This window comes from Pinus tabuliformis, chromosome 3_2 (genome assembly GCF_031772625.1).
Source record: "Pinus tabuliformis cultivar Carrire ecotype Pingquan chromosome 3_2, CPIR1, whole genome shotgun sequence".
In the NCBI taxonomy this organism is placed as follows: Eukaryota; Viridiplantae; Streptophyta; class Pinopsida; order Pinales; family Pinaceae; genus Pinus; species Pinus tabuliformis.
The window spans coordinates 148,841,556-148,863,921 of record NC_142302.1 but is presented as its reverse complement, the minus strand read 5'-3'; the positions used below and the strand labels follow the sequence as shown (position 1 = coordinate 148,863,921).

The window sequence follows — 22,366 nt, the reverse complement described above, 5'->3', positions numbered from 1 at the left end:
TGTATTCTCCACCTTTATCTGAACGCAACACCTGGATCTTTTTCCCTGTCGTGTTCTCTACGAGTGCCTTGAACTCTCTGAATCGATCAAAGGCCTCATCTTTGGTCTTTAGAAAATAGATCCAGGTCTTCCTGGAATGGTCATCAATAAATGTGACAAAATATTCACTTCCACTAATAGCTTTGGTGGACATAGGGCCGCAAATATCTGAGTGTATCAATCCCAATATGCATTTTGCTCTATTATCACTTATGGGAAATGCCACCTTAGCGTACTTCCCAAGTACACAACCTCTACAGACGTTGTCGTGCTCAGTACTGAGAACTGGAATACCTGTCACAGTTTCTGTAAGCATCCTAAGTGCTCCATGGTGTAAATGTCCCATCCTCCTGTGCCATAGTTCGTTCAGCTCCTTCCCGCTGCTATTGTCCTTGCCTATCAGTGCCATTGGAGAATCAATCTGCAACCTATATAACCTGTTGCTTCTAGCTCCAATCTGTCTCACCTTCTTCTAGCTAGAGTGTTTGACATACACTTTCTTCCCTACAAAGTGTACATCGTACCCCTTGTCCTGTAACTAAGACACTGAAATTAGGTTCATACCCAATCCTGGCACATGCATTACATTAGTAGCACTGGTGCTGGTTTTTGTTTCAGTTTGAAACTTTATGGTGCCTCTCCCTATCGGAGTACATTTAGTTCTGTTCCCCATAGTGATCTGGAAGTCCATCTGCTCCTCCTGATAGCTAGAGAAATATTCTCTAACTCCTGTCATATGAGATGAAGCTCCACTATCAATATACCAGATACCAGATGATGCTGAACCTGACAAGCATGCAAATTCATCTTCCAATCTGGAAGACAATTCTGAGGCTTCTTGATTGCTGATTCTATCCATGACTTTTTTGTGCTATTTCTCCTTTCCTTTTCAATGCTGATTTTGCTATTGCAAAATGCTGCATCCTAGCTGGAAATCTGCTCTGCAAGGAAATTGCTGCAACTCCCTCTGCCTTTGGTAATCTTCGATCTAGAAGATTTTATTCTCTGTCGACTCTCTCAGAGAAATAAATTTTCCTCAAAAACTGACCCTCTTGGCCCTAAGCGATTGCGTTGCCTCTAGAGGGTTTCGAACTATTGCCTTTGTAGAGATTCAAAATTCTCTTTCCTTCTGCAACTGAGCTCTTCGGCTTACGATTTGTGCTCTGATACAATGTGAAAATTTTGAAGTTTGGAATCCTACTGTAGTAACTGCTATTATCTCTTCTATTTGTTAAATAATTTAAACAAATTATTTGTAGTTTCTTATGGCAAATATCGAAATAAATACATTACAACCTTCACAAATCAAATACAGAGGAAAAATAAATGCAAGTAAAATTAGAGAAACTAAGACACGTATAAGCATATTAACACAGTTATTTTGGACAATCGTCCCCGGAAAACCCAATGTGGGAAAACCAGTGCAGCAGATGAGAGTTTCTTTATTATCCTTCAACAGTGATTAATGTACAAGATATCGGATAACAAAAATAGAGAAAGAAACATTAAGAGAAATTTAGTATTACATTTCTCACTCTCCACAACGATTCTCTGACCCTGAAACAACCCTTCTACCTTTACGTTGGTCTCACTGCGTCATCCTCTGTGCAGCGACTGCGCAGTGCCCTGATGAACTGCATGCTCTCTCACTCCGACCCTTCCAGAATTTATCCTCCACTCTTAGACTACCGCTGATGTGCTCTCTCTCTCCCTTGCAACTCACCCTCTGGCTCTATCTTCCCTTGCTGAACTTCAGTCACTGAGAAAATCAATCTGCCTGGGCAACTGAGTATCTGCACTGGTGTGTTCTCCATCTACCCATCGACTTCTTCTTATAATCTTCTGTTGGAGCGCAAATGGCTAAGATTAAAACATAATCGATGGCCCTGATTAATTCCTTGTCGATCCGTATGAGTTTCTAGATGATTCTCACCACATCTCAATTAATACTAATTAATTAATCATATTCCCTAAGTTTAGACTTAGGAAATAATTAAAAATTGGTTAATAATCTAATTGTGACACTTCTAGGTGGAATTTCCAGAAACGATTTCTGGGTTTTGTAAAACTCATTTATTCTAGCCTCTCCACAAAGTTTCGTGGCTAGAACACATCTAATGCTACAAAAACTAACACAAATAATGTCTTCCACATGCTAAGACGCCAAGCAATTGTAGAAGACCTTCTGATGCTACTCTCATCAACATCAACACCATAATTAGAAGCATAAGACAAGAGGTTCCTGTCCAACCACTAACCAGCAAAAAGTTCCAATGAAGATAAACTTTGGATGGATCGATCTATGTACAATGCAACTGCCAACAGTTATGTTCAGTGCTTTATATGTCATGTTTTCTCATATCTTGATCCATGGAACTTCAAAGATGGAGAATCATGAGAGATCATTGCATAGTCATATGGAAACATAACTTTTTCCACAAAGAGCTTTGAGGACAAAGAATCTTTAGGGAGAGACAATGGCATGAATATAAGATATAAATTTATAATAATAATAATAATAATCTAAGAGAAATAACTCTTTACCTTATGATAGTGAATGCATATATCATCACAACACTCATTGAGTCAATAAACTCATTCATTTACCAATTATATATTATTTTTCCTATATGGATTTCAACTCTTTGACCTTCTTATGTTGAATTTTTCATAAATGCTATTGTTCGTCTTAGAAATACATGTAGAACTGAACTGAACTAATGACTATACTGCACTGAGTTTGAACTAGAGCTCTGGCATGCATGCACCCTTCTAACTCACCTTTACATAACAACAGCTCGCCTCCCAAAGTAACTACTGCTATACCTAGCTCTACCAATCATCAATGTTATGCTTGCATCTCAGGTTGTGGATCTGCTGCTAGTATCGAGCTGCTGTCTCTACTGCACCATGAGGAAGAAGAAACAACTACAGATTCCAGAGCAACCAGTCGAAAACTTAAACAACTTTTCTGCTAGTACAATGAGATGTTGATTATACGTGTCTTTGTTTTGCCAATATCCCCTTTTGCATGGAGCTGGTAGTATTTCTTGTGATTTGTTGATTATACAAGCGGAGGTAGAGGTAGTTGCTGGATCCATGTTCTTGAACGACTATACCCGTCAAGTTCATAGTTTGACATTCACACAAAGCACCTTTCGGAGTTTTTAATCATAGCTCAGTTCAAACTAAATATATTTTGCATAAACTTGGACCCATTTTTGTTTCTCATCTATTTTTTGCTTGGTTGCAGGTAGAGCCAGCAACTTTAGTTCCACTCGCCCATGGATGCAAACAAGTAATTCTTGTATGTTGGAATCCACCTTAATGCCCATTTTCTTATAGTATCAAGCAGTATGTTACAAAGTATTTTTGTGATATATGAACTATTTTCTTTGGTTATCCATTTACTTCAATTTAGCTTATGATTACTATCTATTCTTTAGTCAGTTATTTTTGGATTAGTTTTTGCTGGTGTTATCATTTTTTGTTTCAATTGTTCTCACACTGCTTTTTTAGTAAAACAAGGAACTTGATGTTGGTTTTATAAATTTAATAAGCATGAGTAGAATAACTTGTTATAAACAAATGCTCAATCAAATGTATTTGAAATTTTGATTTGTTATTTGTTTATTATTTGTTTATTATTTGTTGTCAAAATCCTTGGTGGTTAAATTTTTCCCCACTTAGCAAAGGGTCTAACTGACCTGCTATGGTTTGATTAAAAATAGTTATTATAACAAAACTAAACGTGAAGGTGAGTCAAATAATCGTTCTAGGTAATGAAGAGGCATACAGTTGATAACTAGAGTGTAGCAGGAGTCTGGAGATGTTGATGCGTTTCACCTTTCATGAGGAGCATGGGTCTATCGATAGATAATTTTTTTATGAAATGTGAAATATTATGTTTGCTGCCATACCATTTCTCATAAGGAGTCATACTTGTGATATTATGAGTAGGTGTTCTGTTGATGATATGGACTGCACAACATCGGACTCTCTCTATAATGCATGCTTCATTTTCTTGGAGTAAATTATGTAGTGAGGCATTTCCATGATAGCCTATTCTTTTGTTCTGCAATTCCATTTTGTTGTGGAGTGTAAGGAACGATTCTCTGCCAAGAGATGCCTCGAGGTATGAGAAATTGCTGGAAAGATTTGCTAATATAGTCACCTCTTCCATTAGCCATGAGGTACTTCATCTTTTTGTTGTTTTGAATGTCCCTAAGATATTTGAATTCCAAAAACTTTCTGAACACCTAATTCTTAGATTTACAGATGTATGCCCAAAGAAAGTGACGAAAATCATCAATTGAGGTGAGGAAATACTAGGTTGCGCTAGTTGAAGATGTAGCCGTAGGCCCATTAATATCAGTAAATTGGTGCAAGATTCTGAAAAGCTTGCATTGCTTCGTTGTTAGGAAAGGACTCCTGATGATGTTTCCCCATTACACACTGTTAATGGACACCATTGGGCATTTCAATCTATGGGAGGTCATTAGCCATAAGGAGACCACCTATATGTTGCAAAGAAACAAAGTTGGTATGACTGAGACGTTGATGTCATAAAATACTAGTGTCATTTGTTTTGGTCATCATAGCAACAAATTCTTTTCTATGTGAGGAAGGAGGTGCTGTTCTCAGCTTGTACATATGATTAGATTCATCACAATGTTTAGAGGTACAGACTTTGAAATCAACATGCATGTTCTTTACAACCTATTGTCCCTCATATGGTATGAGTGGTAAAGATACATTTTCTGGCGTATATACATTATTTCTTGGCTTGAGGATTGTTGAAAATGGGAACAACAAAATCCTGATTTAATTTTCCCTTGAATTAAATTAGGAGAAAATTGTAATTCCACATCACAAGACAACAAGAATGAGTTAACTAAGTTAATTTCACTTAGTTGGCTTAGTGAATTCAAGTTGAGGGCCTAACTTGACTCATGTAGAGTGGGTTCTTGTTGAGAATTCAATAGGGCAATGTATATGTTAATTCTCTTAACTTGATAACTGCTTGTGTTTTCTTTTTACTAATTAGCTTTGATCTTTCTTATTCCAATGTGCAATACATCAAACAACTACCAAAACAGTAATAACAAATGACACAGTATGTAGGCTGCAAGCCAGTGCCAAAACCCTTCTTGTTGAGGGGGAAACCTGTAAAATCTCTTCTTATCTTTCAGATCTTCCAATTGACGAAAACCATGACCTAGACTCAGATAAATACCCTCCAAGGTCAAGTCTTCTTCGACCTCTTGCTGAAATATCTTCGACCTCCTAGTAGATCCGAAATTCTGCTCCCCAGCAACTGCTGCTGCTTCTCTAGGAGACTTCGATCTCCCTCTAACTGCTCTTCCCTTGACCTCGCTTGCCTTGATTTGAGTCCTAGGGCTAGTAGGAAACCCTAAGAGACCTTCGCTTGCCTTCTTGCTCTTCTTGCTTCCAAAATCGAACCTTAGACTTGCCCAGTGCAGAAACCCTAACTTCGCACTTCCAGAAGAATGTAGAGAGACCCAAACACTTCGACTTTCCATTTCCTTCTCTTCTTTGCACTTCCTTTTTCGACCTTTTGCTGCTTCCTTCTTCATATAAGGGATGAGTGATTGAGTGATCCAGATGGAGGACGAGTTCTTCTTATATATAGGCTTCCTTCAAGGGTGGACATGGCTATTCATGTAGGCCGACTTGATAGCTTATGTAGGCCGACTTGATCTTGGAGGTATTTTGACATTTTTCAAGGAAAAATAATTTTTCTTTTACAATTTACAATGTGCCCATAGGGTTTTTCATATATGACAATGACTCTTATACCTAGGACAAACCTTAGAAGCACTCAATGTTTGCTTGACCTATAAAATAAAAGAACTTGAGCATGAAACCCATACTCCAATAATAATAATAATTTCTTTTTCATTTTATATATACAAGAATACATCTCATACTAATGAAGACCTAACCTAGTTACACATTTTTCAGCAGTTCCTAAATTTTAGGAGCCTAAGTTTAGTTTAATTTGAATTGTAATTGTTTAATTTTGTTAAACTGAGTTAAGGTCAGTTAAACTAGTCCAATTGTTGGAGGAACTAGTAGGAGGTCTAGCAGTGGGGTGCAACTTCATGTGTTCAACCAGTTAACTGATAAATCAACCATAATTAACTCATGCACACATGAAATTCGAGTTACCTAGTTGAGATTGGAGTTCAAGGGCAATGTACTATCAGTTATATGATTTTCCAAGTTGTACAGGTGGTGCATGCAGTCAAACAAGGGCCTATAGGGGTTGCACAATTAGGATGGGGATTTCCCTAACTAATAGGGGGATAATTCCTTGAAAAATAATGCAAGGAAATAAGAGCTTGGTAGGCAATAGAATTGGCTAAGTATTGGCGAGAGTCAGCTTGTGAGGCAGTGAGATAGATTATACTTGTGCAAAGATTGTTTAGGCTGAACAAGCATTGTATTTTTTCTCTATTTTCAAATCTAATGCAATATATAGATAGGAAGGGTTTTTGAGCAACGAGCTTTCCCCTTAGATAAATCTCTGAGCATATGCGATTGAATCTTGTCTAATGTTTATGTTGTGATTTCTCGATCAATTAATTGTTTCCGCTGATGAGTGTTGAAGAATCAAGGGCAATTATGTATAGTAGGATTCTTCTAGATTTGATAACAATTTGTGAAGCACTTTTACAATTTATCTTTGTTAGCTTGATCTTCTTCTCTTATTATTAGTGTGAGTGTTTACTTCATCACACTACTATCAAAACATAAGAAACAAGAACACAAGATGTTGGCTCTCTGCCAGGGCAAAACCTCTCTCTTAGTGAGAAAAACCCTTTCGTAAATTTCTCTTATTGAAGCTTCTATTGATCAATGCCAAACCCTAGACCCTTGACAAGAATATCCTCCAAGCACAAGTCAAGTCCTTCCTCCTTCCTGCACTTCGTTCCCCGACACTTTGTCCTCCTTCTTTCGACACTTAGTTCTTCCTACAACTGTTGTTAGTTCTTCCTACAATTGTTGATAGTCCTTGTTGCACTTTCTCTAGAAGAGACACTTATCGTTGATCTTTAGTGAGACCCTTTACTTGTGATGATCCCTTCCTTCCTCTTGACCAACTGAGCTTCTTCTTCAAGGTGTAATTGTAGACTTGGTACGATTGTCTTACAGCGCTAAATTCTCTCATGAGTGGCAGGTTTCCTTGAGTATTTGGTTCCTTTCTTTGTCGATTGAGAGAGTCTCTTCTTCGCTCTAGTGGGAGGCCTTATAGGCCTAAGTGTCAAGCCCAAACAGTGAGGAGTATGAGAATGTTACGTTGCTGTTGTTATGACCACAAAGATGCCTCCTTTTCTCGCATGTGTGACTGTGTTTTACCCTAGAAACAGTGCTCCAACCTTTGGTGGTGACTTCTCCTTCTTCGCTGCACTAGAGGCTCCTTATACTCGTCGTTTTTCACCCTTTTCTCGGTCTTCCTTGCTTGCTGATTTCAGATGTGGATAACTTGTCGTTTGAGGGAGTGGACAACCTCTATATATAGAGGCCTGTCCCTCCTTTAGGCTGACTTGAGGCCGGCATGATGACTATAGGCCAACTTGAGTTTCCTTCATCATTTTGCTCCTTTGATGATGTCGTTGCATGGAGAGGACTTGTCTTTGCTTGGAGGGATATTCTTTGACTCTTATACAAATATATACATGGTGTAACATGCCCTTAAGGTATTCAACATTTTCTTTTGACTCTTTGACTCACCTATAGCACTTTAACATGTGCTAGATCTATTTCAATGAGCAATAAACTCATTGATAAATATAACAAAAATACTATTTCTTTTCTTGCATAAATAAAAATATCAAAAATACATTTATGAAGACTGAACATAGTTACACTTTCTTCAACAATAAGTGGAGTAGATTCAAGTCTTTTGTTTTTACTTTTAGCATATTACATAAGCAATTTGAATCTACAAGGAATTTGTACATGGTATCAGAGCAGGAATCACAATAGAAGAGAAGAATTCGAGTTTGTCTTTGTAGGTAAATCGAATTTGCAATATCATTCTTCAGAGCCAACAAGATGTCGTTCTATGGATTGAGACTTGAGTATGCCCTTGAGGGTAGCTCGAATTATATTGCTTGGAAGGACCAGATGGAGGTAGTGTTGGAAGATAACGGGCTGAAGGAATTCATAGATAAGGATATCCCTAAGCCTCCAACAACTAATGCCCAAGATTTGGCAGAGTGTTAGAAATGTGTGGCAAAGACGAGGAGGATCATACTAGAAGGAGTTCGAAATCATATTTTCTCGAATCTCCATGGGAATGATACCCTATATGCAATGTGGCAAGCCTTGATAGACTTGTTTCAGAACAATAGTGACCACAGGAAGTTTGTCACTAAAGGACAAGCTTCGAAAGATCAAGATGGAGAAGGGTGACACAATACCACAGTACCTGAGCAGGTTCACCGAATGTCGAGATGAACTTGGGAGTCTTGGTATTAAAGTTGTTGAAGATAATCTGGTAAGCCTAGCACTTCTAGGCCTTCTCATGAGCTGGCATAGCTATCAAGATTCGGGAAATAGGAGGGAGGAGCTACCAAATTGGGAGCAATTGTTGTTCGACTTGGTGCAAGAAGAGATAAGGCGGAATGCCAGAGATGGAACCTCATCCTAGCATGATGATGAGGAGAATTGTGCCTTGGATGGAAAGGCAAAGAAAGGGAAAGGAAAGAAATCCCAATCCAAAGGAGATTATGGTCAGGTGGGCATGAAGAAAGACTTGTCGAAGACTAAATGTTTTCACTGTCACGAGTTGGTACATTGCCACAAAGTGTCTGCACAAGAAGAACGACAAGAAGCCCTCAGGAGGAGGCGCAGGTGAAGCTCTGGCTTCACAATTCGAGTTGGATTTCACACTCATTGCATGCATGGCGACATCAGTGATGGGTAGTGTGTTGTATTTGGATATTGGAGCCTCATTCCATATGACGGGCAACAAAGAAATTTTTAGTGGCGTGGAGGAGAAGGACCTCCAGACGCACATCGAGATGGGAGATGATGGAAGGTATAGTGCGACCGATATCACTACAGTTACATTTCAGAGGGAGTTTGGTTCTCCTCTCACATTAAAAGATGTCATGCATGTTGCAGGTCTGAAGAAGAATTTAGTTTCACTTGCTATGTTGGAAGACCGTGGCTATGATGTGATATTTAGCAAAGGAAAGGCTTTTCTTAGACATATCGTGACGAGACAAGTGAAGCAAATCAGGGATTGGGTGAAGAACCTCTCCAAATTAGATGTAGAAGATTGTGCTGCCTTGAGCATGAAAGTAGAGGAGGTGCAGAGTCGAGACATCAGTGAATTATGTCATAGGAGACTTGGCCATTTGCACCATGGAGCCTTGAAGATCATGCAATAGATTTCTACAGGACTTCCCAAGGGTGCACTAGAGCAGCGAGATACATGCAAAGGGTGTACACTGGGGAAGTACACCAAAGCCACCTTTCATGATAAGGATAGTAGAGTGCAAGCAGTCCTTGAAAGAGTTCACTTAGATGTGTGTGGACCTTTCTCGACAACCTCCACGACCAAGCACAAGTATTATGTTATATTTGTAGATGATTTCTCACGTAAGTGCTGGATTTTCTTCATGCAGAAGAAAGACTAGACATTCTCCAAATTTTGTGAATTTAAAGCACTTGTTGAGAAAGACACTGGCAGGAAAGTGAAGGCTCTCAGGAGCGATAACAGTGGTGAATATGTGTCAAATGAGATAAAAAACTTCTGTGCATCAGAAGGCATTCGACGGGAGTTAATAACACCCCATAACCCACAACAGAATGGTGTGGCTAAGAGGAAGAACAAAAGTATTGTGGAAGCTGCACGAGTGATGTTGCATGATCAAGGCCTACCGTTGCACTTGCGGGATGAAGCATGCAAGACAGCTGTATATGTGCAGTATAGGAGTCCTCATCGGATTCTCGGGATGAGTACAGGTACACCAGAAGAATCTTTTTCAGGGAAGAAACCAGATGTGTCACACTTCAGGATCTTTGGTTCACTAGTTTACTGTCATGTTTCCAAGGGTGCAAGGAAAAATTTAGAGCCAACAACTAAGTTGGGCATATTTGTGGGGTACACTGATACACTTCACAACTATCGAGTGTACTTGCCATCTCACAGGATGAAATTTGTTCGTAAAGATGTGAAGTTAGATGAAGAGAAGGCCATGAGATGTTCCCTTAAGAGGGAGCTTCAGTTGCATGCAGATGAGGAGCTTTTCACTCCAAAGGAAGAACCTCAAGATGTTGTGGAGCAGCCACAAGCAAAGGAGCAGAGAGTGGAAGTACCCACTCATGTAGAGACATCCAGAGATGGAAGGAAGCGCACTAGGGTAGCTGGAAGATGATGAGGAGCTTTTCACTCCAAAGGAAGAACCTCAAGATGTTGTGGAGCAACCACAAGCAAAGGAGCAGAGAGTGGAAGTACCCACTCATGCAGAGACATCCAGAGATGGAAGGAAGCGCACCAAGGTAGTTGGAAGATTATTGAATGATGCTAGAGAGAATGTGCGAGCACCCACATCACATCGTAGGCGGAGGAGGTCACTAGATTGGTACAGTGGGTACATGGCTTTGATGAGTGAGCTAGTTAAGACAGAACCATCCTCATTCGAGGAAGCAGTGCAAAATCCAGTATGGGTTGATGCCATGGTAGAGGAATATGATTCCATATTCAGAAACAATTTTTGGTAAGTTGTCCCAAGACCAGAGAAGAAGTCTGTGGTAGGTTCGAGGTGGATATACAAGGTGAAGCAAGCAAATGACGAAAGCATTGTGAAAGAGAAGGCCATATTTGTGGCTCGTTACCCAGTATTTGTGGGTGATATCCCTAGGAGACAATTTTCTCCATGATGGTCCTCAAACGGCAACCAACAGCCCCTTGCAACCATCTAGCTCGTTGTGCCATTTCTCCGCCACCTAAGCTAGCCATGTCGTCCCTCACCCATTTGTTATGGTCGTATGTTTGAAGGTGGGTCTCCCAAATCTAATTCATTTGGTAATTGATTATTGTAGTTTACTTATCATGGAATCATTTAGCAATGAATTGATGGGGTGTTTCGGCGGAAAAAGTGGGCTATGTCTGTGCTCCTGTCCCCTAGACCTCTTTTGGATGTTACCCTTGGACCTTAGTCCCATGGGATCTCTTTTACTAACCTTTGCGTTCTAGGGATGGTACTTCATGGGAAACCCTGATTTTGGTTGCGTGGTCCCACTTCCTCATCGACATATATCACTCCCCCCTCCATTCATTATAACCCCATTTCATCATTCTTCCCACTTGGGTCCACATTCCTTCACTGGATCCACAGAGGGTTAGCCTCCTCTTCCCCTTACCCGCACCTTGGGTCATGCATGGAACGATGCCTAAAAAGTCAATGCAGCTAAAAAGAAAAGTAAAAGCATAATTGACCACATTCAACAGGAAAATGTACCACAAAATGCAAAAGATGGTCGGGAGAAACACATTTAGCACGTGGGAAACAACCAATGCATGAGCTCTACTCCATTTCCATGGCCATCACCTTAGTTCCTATAGGACCTAGATGAACCTCCTCTATCATTCAGGAACCCATGATTGTCCCAACCCCTGGTGGGCAATGAACTACCCCACCTCAAAGGGGGTACCCATTGCTATACCTTACACATCATGCTCTTATTCCTTGAGCCCCGAGCAGTTAATCAAAGAAAAATCATAAAAGGAAAAGGCATATGAAGAAGGGTGGAAAAATCAAGGCCGTGGTATCTCATGCACCGTGATTTCTCCCTCCTATACATAATATACCCAAGTGTGGGCTTCCCTTTATTAGCTACCCTTTGACCCCGATGTGTGAACCAGGATTGCCCCTTTCATTCCCTATTCCATTCATCTCTTTATCACATTCCACCACCATTCAAAGGATGTACCTTGGACATACTATCCCCTCTAAAGGTAGAAACCACCTAATAGAGTACTTGGTTAACCCTGTTTGGAGCTTGGAGACATTAGCACATGCCAAAGCCCACTATGGAAGGGCATGCCATTTTGAAGTGCCCACCTGTTATCCATGGTTTGTAAAGTCTTGAACTCAATTTATTTAAATGACTTTTTGTACTAGAAGGCTAAGGGATGCATTTGAAATTTTGATCTTATGTAGGATTGCAAATGGTCTCTATTTTGGGTTTGTCTCCATATATGGGGTCCTAACCCTTAAGAAGGCTACATTGGCACATGTAGGGTTTGTGTAGAGAGCCATCGACCTCCATAGGAGTAGGCAACGCTCCATGGATCCCTAGAGACACTCAGAGATTGCTAGAGATTCACCTTTTGGACGAGGAAGATACACCTAGTTCACCATGCGCAACTGGCCCCACATTTGTACCATGCACTTGGCAGATCACCCAGGACCTATATGATGATGTGGCATCACTTACACCATCATCCGAGCCCTTGCAGATGGTCTACAGGCATCTTCGATCTACTTGGAGACCCATGAGGTTAGTTGTGTGCCCCCACACCCATTGGGAGCACCAAAGGTTTATTATTTGGAGAACAAGGGGCCAACCCCTTGTCCAGTACTTTTGGGAGTCCTATTTCTCATTATGGCACCGATGGACTTGATCAGGCCTCTTAGAAGGCCCAATCATCATGCCTCTTAGAAGGCCCAACAACATGCACTATTGATTATTCGACCTCTTGAGAGGCTTATTCTTTTGTTTATGAGCTAGTTTGGTGGGTTTGTCACCAAAAGTTGTTCGTAAAGATGTGAAGTTCGATGAAGAGAAGGCCATGAGATATTCCCTTGAGAGGGAGCTTCAGTTGCATGCAGATGAAGAGCTTTTCACTCCAAAGGAAGAACTTCAAGATGTTGTGGAGCAGCCACAAGCAGAGGAGCAGAGATTGGAAGCACCCACTCATACAGAGACATCTAGGGATGCAAGGAAGCGCAACAAGGTAGCTAGAAGATTACTGAATGATGCAAGAGAGAATGTGCGAGCACCCACATCACATCGTAGGCGGAGGAGGTCACTAGATCGGTACAGTGGGTACATGTCTCTAATGAGTGAGTTAGTTAAGACCAGTGTTGTGAAAAGCGCGATTAAATCGCGCTTTTTTGAAAAAATCGCGCTTTTTACACGAAAAAAGCGGCTATTTTTTTGCCGCTTTTTTCCGAAAAAAGCTCGGGGTTGCCAGGACAGCACGATTTTATAAATTTTTTTTTGGTTTTTCATTTGGTCATTTGGGTTTTTTCATGCAATTTTTTTGAAAGAAACAAATAATTTTTGAGTGGGGCAGGTTAATGATCAAGTCTTAGGCCCTACTATGGATATGCTATTCATGGTAATGTTAAATTCTTAGAGTAAAAGTGACATTCTCCTTAATCTTCATTTTCATCCTTTTACTTAAATTTTTAACATTACCATGAAATGACTCAGGATGTTTGAGAGTGGTTCCAGCCTCATTGGATTTCATATGGAGAAAGTAGAATTTTAGATTTCATTTAAAATCCAGCAGACTTATCAGTTTTTCATGATTTCAGGATTGGGAGATTGTAATGTTTCCAGGTGACACCACCTGCTCGGGCTACCCCTGCTACCAGTAGAGGACGTGGTCTACCTCCTATAGCTCCTACTTCTAGTTCTTCAGCTTCTAGAGCACATCAGACTCCACTGCCATCTCCACCAGCACAGGCACTAGCATCTACATCTAGAGGGAAAGGGAAAGCTGTGGCATTTTCTCGCAAGAGGGGCAGAGGAAATCAATAGGATTAGACCTCATTTTATTGTATATGACATTATGACATGATGAGATACATTATCATATTTTTTGTTGATGTTTTGAGGCTGAGTTGGGACTCAGGAGTCAGGGCTTACTATTCAGGACATGATTCAATGTTATGTGTGATTTTAGCGCTAGAAATGATATTAAACATCTTATATATTAGTTTTTCTATCATATTTATGTGTCAATGTATTTATTTTATGTTGTAGATGGTTTAGATATTAAAAAAATTGAAAAAAATGAAAAAAAATGAATATTTTTGTACCAAACGATTTTTTCCCGCTTTTTTCCCGATTTTTCCAATTTTTTCCTATTCGTTCCCCGCGCCGATTTAATCCCGCTCGCGCTTTTCACAACATTGGTTAAGACAGAACCATCCTCATTCGAGGAAGCAGTGTAGAAGCCAGTATGGGTTGATGCCATGGTAGAGGAATATGATTCCATATTCAGAAATAGTGTTTGGGAAGTTGTCCCAAGACTAGAGAACAAGTCAGTGGTAGGTTCGAGGTGGATCTACAAGGTGAAGCAAGGAACAGACGGAAGCATCGAGAAAGACAAGGCCATATTTGTGGCCTATTAACCACCATTTTGTGGGTGATATCCCTAGGAGACAATTTTCTCCATGATGATCCTCAGTCGGCAACCAACAACCCCTTGTAGCCACCAACTAGCTTGTTGTGCCATTTCTTCGCCACTTGAGCTAGCCATGTCGTCCCTCACCCATCTGTTATGATCGTATGTTTGAAGGTGGGTCTCCCAGACCTAATTCATTTGGTAATTGAGTATTGTAGTTTACTTATCATGGAATCGTTTAGGCATGAATTGATGGGGTGATTTGGCGGAAAATGTGGGCTAGGTCTGTGATCCTGTCGCTTAGACCTCTTTTGGATGTTACCCTTGGACTTTAGTCCCGTGGGATCGCTTTTACTAACCTTTGGGTTCTAGGGATGGTACCTCATGGGAAACCCTGATTTTGGTTGTGTGGTCCCACTTCCTCATCCATATATATCACTCCCCCCTCCATTCATTATAACCCCATTTCATCATTCTTCCCACTTGGGTCCACATTCCTTCACTAGATCCACATAGGGTTAGCCTACCCTTCCCCTTACCCACACCTTGGGTCATGCATGGAACGATGCCTTGAAAGTCGATGTAGCTAAAAAGAAAAGTAAAAGCATAATTGGCCACATTAAATAGGAAAATGTACCACAAAATGCAAAATATGGCCGGGACAAAGACATTTAGCACGTGGGAAACAACCAATGCATGAGCTCTATGCCATTCCCATGGCCATTACCTTGGTTCCTATAGGACCTAGATGAGCCTCCTCTATCATTCAAGAACCCATGATTGCCCCAACCCCTGGTGGACAATGAACCGCCCCACCTCAAAGGGGGTATCCATTGTTATAGCTTACACATCATGCTCTTATTCCTTGAGCCCCAAGCAGTTAATCATTGAAAAATCCTAAAAGGAAAAAGGCATATGAAGAAGGGTGGAAAAATCAAGGCCACATTATCTCATGCACTGCAATTTCTCCCTCCTATACATAATATACCCAAGTGTGGGCTTCCCTTTATTAGCTACCCTTTGACCTCGGCGTGTGGCCCAGGATTGCCCCTTTCATTCCCTTATTCCATTCATCTCTTTATCACATTCCACCACCATTGGAAGGATGTACACTAGACATACTATCCCCTCTAAAGGTAGAAACCACCTAATAGAGTACTTGGTTGACCCCGTTTGGAGCTTGGAGACATTAGCACATGCCAAAGCCCACTATGGAAGGGCATGCCATTCTGAAGTGCCCACCTGTTATCCATGGTTTGTAAGGTATTGAAATCAATTTATTTAAATGACTTTTTGTACTGGAAGGCTAAGGGATGCATTGGATCTTATGTAGGATTGCAAATGGTCTCCATTTTGGGTTTGGTCTCCATATATGGGGTCCTAACCCTTAAGAGGGCTACATTGGCACATGTAGGGTTTGTGTAGAGAGCATCGGCCTCCACGGTAGTAGGCAATGCTCCATGGATCCCTAGAGACGCTCAGAGATTTCTAGAGATTCACCTTTTGGACAAGGAAGATGCACCTGGTTCACCATGCCCAGTCGACCCCACAGTTGTACCATGCACTTGGCAGATGATCCAAGACCTGTGATGATGTGGCATCACTTACACCATCATCCGAGCCCTTGCAGATGGTCTACAGGCATCTTCGATCTACTTGGAGACCCATGAGGTTACTTGTGTGCCCCCACACCCATTTGGAGCACCACAGGTTTATTATTTGGAGAACAAGGGGCCAATCCCTTGTCCAGTACTTTTGGGAGTCCTATTTCCCAGTATGGTACCAATGGACTTCATCAGGCCTCTTAGAAGGCCCAACGACATGTACTATTGATTATTCAACCCCTTGAGAGGCTTATTCTTTTGTTTATGAGCTAGTTTGGTGGGCTTGTCACCAAAAGTTAGTTATTTTGCACATTATTTTATTCTAGGGGCTAATGTAGGCCTAATTAGCTAAATTGAACTCATTAGAATGGTATAAATACAAGTGATGTGAATTCATTTAGGCATCATCACTTGGATTGTATCATATCTACTTGTGAGATTTTCACTATCTTTTGAGGATGAGATTTTTGGGATGAATGGATGAATTTCGATGTTTGGTTAATCTTCTTTGTCTTGGAGCTTCTATGATTGGCATATCTTGGTGATTGGATATATTCTTCTTACATGTAAGTACTATGTTAATGCTATTTTGATTCTTTATGTTGTTGCATTCATGATATTGGGATTGTTGTTATTCTAGGGTTAATTTGCTGCTTTTCTTATAACGAACTGTGGAAATTGAATCTCTAAATAGTGATATATCATATATGGGCCATGTTTGAAAGAATGAATGTTCCTAGAGACATTTTGTCTTGATAAGTCACCAAATATTGTTGAACAAAGTATAAAGACCTTGAAGTTCCTTCCATTGAGCCCTAATGCCCAACGGAGTTGCTTTTTAGGCCTCCTTGACATGGGAAAATAAATGAAAACTTGTGATCTTCCATGATTCCATCTCTCCCAAAGGATTAGGCACTGGTCCTCCATAGGTGATCACCTTAAAGCATATTTTTTTGCACCTTCTCTCTTTGTTTCTAGGCGTAGCTCACATAGGTCACCTAGGGCATCACTTATCTCACAATCTAGCCATCTAAATACTTCGATTTTTGGTCCACAACTGCGTTGAAGTATGCTCTAAAGGCCCTCCAAATTTGAAGCAAATCCGACAGTGGGATCTCATGATATTGCAAGCCCTAGCTCGAGGATCGTTTCTTGCCCTAGGTTCCCTTGGCTAGTGACTTCATTGGGATTATTGCATCAAAATTCAAAAGAAAATTTCTCCTTTAATCCCTTTCTCCCCCCCTCATTTAGGTCAAACACACCCTTGGTTGATAAATTCCATCCCCTTGACCTAATTCTGGGTCCACTTAGTCCCGTGTGGTCCCATAACCTTTTGAAGATAATTGCACAAAGACCAGTTGGTATCCAAGTTTCCACAAGGATCTTAGGGTCTAGGAATCTCCTTGATAAGTCATATACTCAAACCCTAGCCCTTGGAATTCTCCCAAGCCCTTCCTAGAGATCCTTTCATCTTGCTTTCCAAGCACGCTGGTCATATATTTGAGCCTCTCTTTTGAATAGGCTTCTAGTATCACCTTTCACCCTATCATTGATCCATTCATCTTTCGTGATCCTCATTATATCGGGTTTCCTCCCATTGGTGAAATTCCTTAGAGAGAAGGGAGCCTTAACTGAGGTGACAATGGGCTATCGATCCATTGTTGCCCTTGACCTAGTAGTTGCCCTATAGGACCCCCTACTAGGTCCCCTTCTAATTTGAGCGGTAACATGGCCAAGGGGTTCTCTTAGGTGGAGGGAATTGACTATGAGGAGACCTTTGCTCTAGTTGCAAGGTACTCTTCAATCAGATCAATTCTAGCTCTTGCAACGCAGATGGGATGGAAGATACACTAGATGGATGTGAAGACAACATTCCTCAATGGAGTGATTGAGGAGGAGGTGTACATTGAGCAACTAGAAGGATTTGAGACCTTCGACAGAGAGTCGCATGTGTGCAGACTCAAGCGAGCGCTGTATGGATTGAAACAAGCACCCCGTGCTTGGTACACCAAGATCGACAACTATTTCACTAGGTTGGGCTTCACCAAAAGTGAAGCAGATGCAAACCTTTACCATATTGTGGTTGAAGGTAAATTATTGATTATAGTATTATATGTCGATGATTTAATTTTAACCAGCGATGAGAAGCTAATCAAGTCTTGTAAAGAGGATCTTGCAAGAGAATTTGAGATGAAGGACATGGGACTAATGCATTATTTCCTCGATTTGGAAGTATGGCAAGGAGATGGGGAATTGCTTGTCTCTTAGGGCAAGTATGCCAATGAGATATTGAAGAATTTCTGCATGGAGAGTATCAAACCCATGGACACTCCTTTAGCAGGTAGTTGGAGAAAAGAGGATGCCACTTCAGGTGAGGGTGTGGAGGCCAGTGTTTATAGATAGCTTGTGGGTTCACTTATGTATTTGGTGAACACACGACTAGATATGTGTTATGCAGTTAACCAAATTAATCGAGCAATGATTAAGCCAACCAAACTGTATTGGAAGGCAGCCAAACATGTGTTGAGATACCTCAGAGACACTACTTAGTATGGTCTTTGGTACAGGCGGACAGAGGGAGTGAAGTTGCAAGGCTTCACAGATGCAGACTGGGCAGGTAGTCCATCAAACATGAAGAGCACATCAGGTGGCATCTTCAGTATTGGGTCAACAACATTTTCTTGGTACAGCAGTTCAACAGAGATCAGTTGCACTTAGTTCAGCAGAAGCAGAGTACATGGCTGTTAGTCAAGCAACTTGTGAAGCTACCTGGATGAGGAAGAATCTTGTTGGGTTATTTAGTTAGATGATAGATCCGACCGTGATTTACTGTGATAACCGGAGTTGTATTAAACTCTATGAAAATCCAGTGTTTCATGATCGATCCAAGCATATCAGTGTCCGGTATCACCATCTACGAGATTATGTGTAGATGGAGATCATGTTGTTGGAGTACATTCCTACAGAGGAACATGATGCAGATATTTTGACAAAGGCATTGTCAAGAGGAAAATTCGAGTTCCATAGAGATAGGATTGGGGTATCTGATAATCCCTTTCTTGTTGAGAGGGAGTGTTGAAAATGGCAATAAGAAAATCTTGATTTAATTTTCCCTTGAATTAAATTAGGAGAAAATTGTAATTCCACATCACAAGACAATAAGAATGAGTTAACTAAGTTAATTTCACTTAGTTGGCTCAGTTAATTTGAGTTGAGGGCCTAACTTGAGTCATGTAGAGTGGTTCCTAAATTTTAGGAGCCTAGGTTGAGTTTAATTTGAGTTGTAATAGTTTAATTCAGTTAAACTGAGTTAATGTCAGTTAAACTAGTTCCAACTATTGGAGGAACTAGTAGGAGGTCTAGCAGTGGGGTGCAACTTCATGTGTTCAACCAGTTAACTGATAAATCAACCATAATTAACTCATGCATGCATGAAATTCAAGTTACCCAGTTGAGATTGGAGTTCAAGGGCAGTGTACTATCAGTTGTATAATTTTCCGAGTTGTATAGGTGGTGCATGCAGTCAGAGAAGGGCCTATAGGGATTGTGCAATTTAGGATGGGGATTTCCCTAACGAATAGGGGCTTAATTCCTTGAGAAACAGTGCAAGGAAATAGGAGCTTGGCAGGCAACAGAATTGGCTACGTATTTGCTAGAGTCAGCTTGTGAGGCCGTGAGATAGCTTATACTTGTGCAAAGATTGTTCAGGCTAAAAAGGCATTGTATTTTTTCTCTATTTTCTGATCTAATGCAATATACAGATAGGAAGGGGTTTTGAGTAGTAAACTTTCCCCTTAGATAAATTTCTGAGCATATATGATTGAATCTTGTCTCATGTCTATATTGTGATTTCTCGATCTATTACTTGTTTCAGCTGATGCGTAGAGTAGATTCAAGTCTTTTGTTTTAGCATATTACATAAGTAGTTTGAATTTACAAGGAATTTCTACAAGGATTGGTTGAGCTTGCTCCTTGATGAGGTTGATGATTTTAAAGATCTTAGGTATTTTCCTAGTGATCATTTGTTCACTTGATGTTGATGCCTTGGATGATGATCATTCCTTGATTCAGCTTGCCATATGGAGAATGCTAGTCGCTTGGTTTTTGATGATTCTCCTTGCCTTATGAATTGTTCCTAGTATGTGGATATGACCTTTATATCAAAACATTCTAGCATGCTTGATGTCTAATCTACTATTATGATGATGCTTGCTTAGATATACAACATTTGGGACAAAACATTGAATTTTTCGATGTATCTTGGAGGGACTTGTGAGGATTCAATGAGGGTTTCATGAGACACACTATCCCATTCTTTTAGACGAGCATTGCATTTTTTACTTGTCTATTGTACTTTCGTGATGGTTCTAGACATATTAGACACTTGGTCTCTTAGAGTGCTCTCTTCTTTGGCACTGCTACAACAAAATCTATCATCTATTGCAAAGCCTCACTAGGTGAGCTAGACAATGTGTAAGACACAGAATCATTATTACTGTCACTTGATCAACTACTCCCCTTAGTTTAGTGAATAACACAATCCAACACAAGGGAGGCTTCTTTGATAGGGCTTAGGGATCAAGTAACCCAAGGATCTTATGCTAAATGTCCCTGAAGGATCCTACAACAAAAATCCGTTGGATAATGATATGACAAACAAGGTTTTGCAGTGGATGGAGTATGTTCAAGATTTAGGTTCAAAGGGCTCATGGGTCAATCTGAAGGCTAGGGTTAGCCTGAGGAGGCTCAAATAGGTTACTTGAACACACCAACTCAAAGATACTATGAACTAGGGTTTCAAACCAACAAATTGCAACAAAATAATAGTTTATAACAACAAAAAATCTAGCCATTAAAATTGTGTAATTTTTTTATGGAATGAAAGATAAATTTAAGAGTAAACTAAGGAAAAATTGCAATAAATTTTGACGATTAATAACTCATATAATAACAAATAAAGAATGATGTCATCCCTAAAAAATTGCTGATAAATGCATGAAAAACATTGAATTAATTTTTCTAATGTACTTTTAAACAAGACCTAACCCTAGGGGATACATCAATAAGTCATCAAATGCTCCATTATCTACCAGCCACTGTAATGATCATTTGCAATGGAACCTGTTAGAGCAGAAAAGTAAAATAAATCCCTGTCACCTTTGGGCTTCTTTAGGTTCTCATCTTCAACATCTGCTGTAGAAGCATGTTGTTTTCCCTTTTTCTTCTTGTTATTAGCCATTTTAGGACAATCTCTCTTGAAGTGTCCAAATTCTTGACAACCGTAACATTGAATCTTTGATAAATCTCTCTTCCTCTGAGAGGAGGAAGAAGATCCCTTTCCTGGCTTCTTTTGTTGAGGACCAAACTTTGTCTTTCCCTTGTTCTTGAAACGAGCTACAAAAGCTTGAGCTTCCTCTTCTTGACGATCTCTTGTCATCAACCTTGATTCTTCTTGAGCACAAGATGTCCATTGTTTTTCAAATGAAGGGGCTTCCTTTTAGCTGCTTACACTTACTGCAAAAGCATCCCATGATCTAGGAAGACCATTGAGTGTTGTAGTCACAAGTTCTTGATTAGGAATGAATTCTCCAATTGCTTGAATTTGATCTCTTATTGGGAAATATTCACGAAGTAAGAAGCCACAATGTCTTCATTAGTCATTCTTGTATTTTGAAGCTCATTCTTCAAACTCATGGATTGACGAACATTCTTGATAGTGTAGAGGTTTATTAGGGCATCATACATCTTCTTGGAAGTATCATGCTTTGCAATGTAGGGAATGAGATGATCTCTAATGGAGTCTACTATAAGACTCATGGCAGTGATGTCATCCTCCTTAAACTTTTCTTTCCCTACTGCATCAGCTGGTTCAACAACCTTTCCTGTCACAATGTCCAAAACTTTGTTCTTGGCAAGAATAAGATCTATTCTAAGTTTCCAAGCTCTGAAGTTTGATGCTCCCTCTAACTTGTTTTCAGATTTCATAGAAGAAGCCATAGATGCCAATCTACAAGGAATTCAATAAAATGCTCTCTAGGGTTTTTGCAAGGGTGATCTTAATGTTCCTTCCTTCACTAAAACTCTGATTCCATGTTGATTTTCTTAGTGCAATAGAGATTAGCACAATATTTCTGAAATTCTGATAATTACTTTTGATGTAGATCTTCTTTTAAATTATTCCAATATATCATTCAACAATTATACTTCAGAAATTCAACCATAAAGAACAATAGAACAATAGATATCATAATGCACAAAAGAAGACAAGATTTACCCTAGGAAAACCGATCGAGCGGAAAAACCCAACAACCTTTTCAATAGA

The 22,366-nt window shown here is 40.1% G+C and overlaps 1 protein-coding gene across 1 annotated transcript in view; it reads left to right on the top strand.

Annotated features, from left to right (window-relative positions):
• MAA3 (P-loop containing nucleoside triphosphate hydrolases superfamily protein) overlaps nt 1–22,366 on the top strand; it is a 464,706-nt gene that overhangs the window by 337,046 nt on the left and 105,294 nt on the right. The window contains exon 14 of the mRNA XM_089415984.1: nt 3,293–3,346. Within this exon, the coding sequence (XP_089272110.1) occupies nt 3,293–3,346 (54 nt within the window). The remainder of the gene's footprint in view (nt 1–3,292; nt 3,347–22,366) is intronic.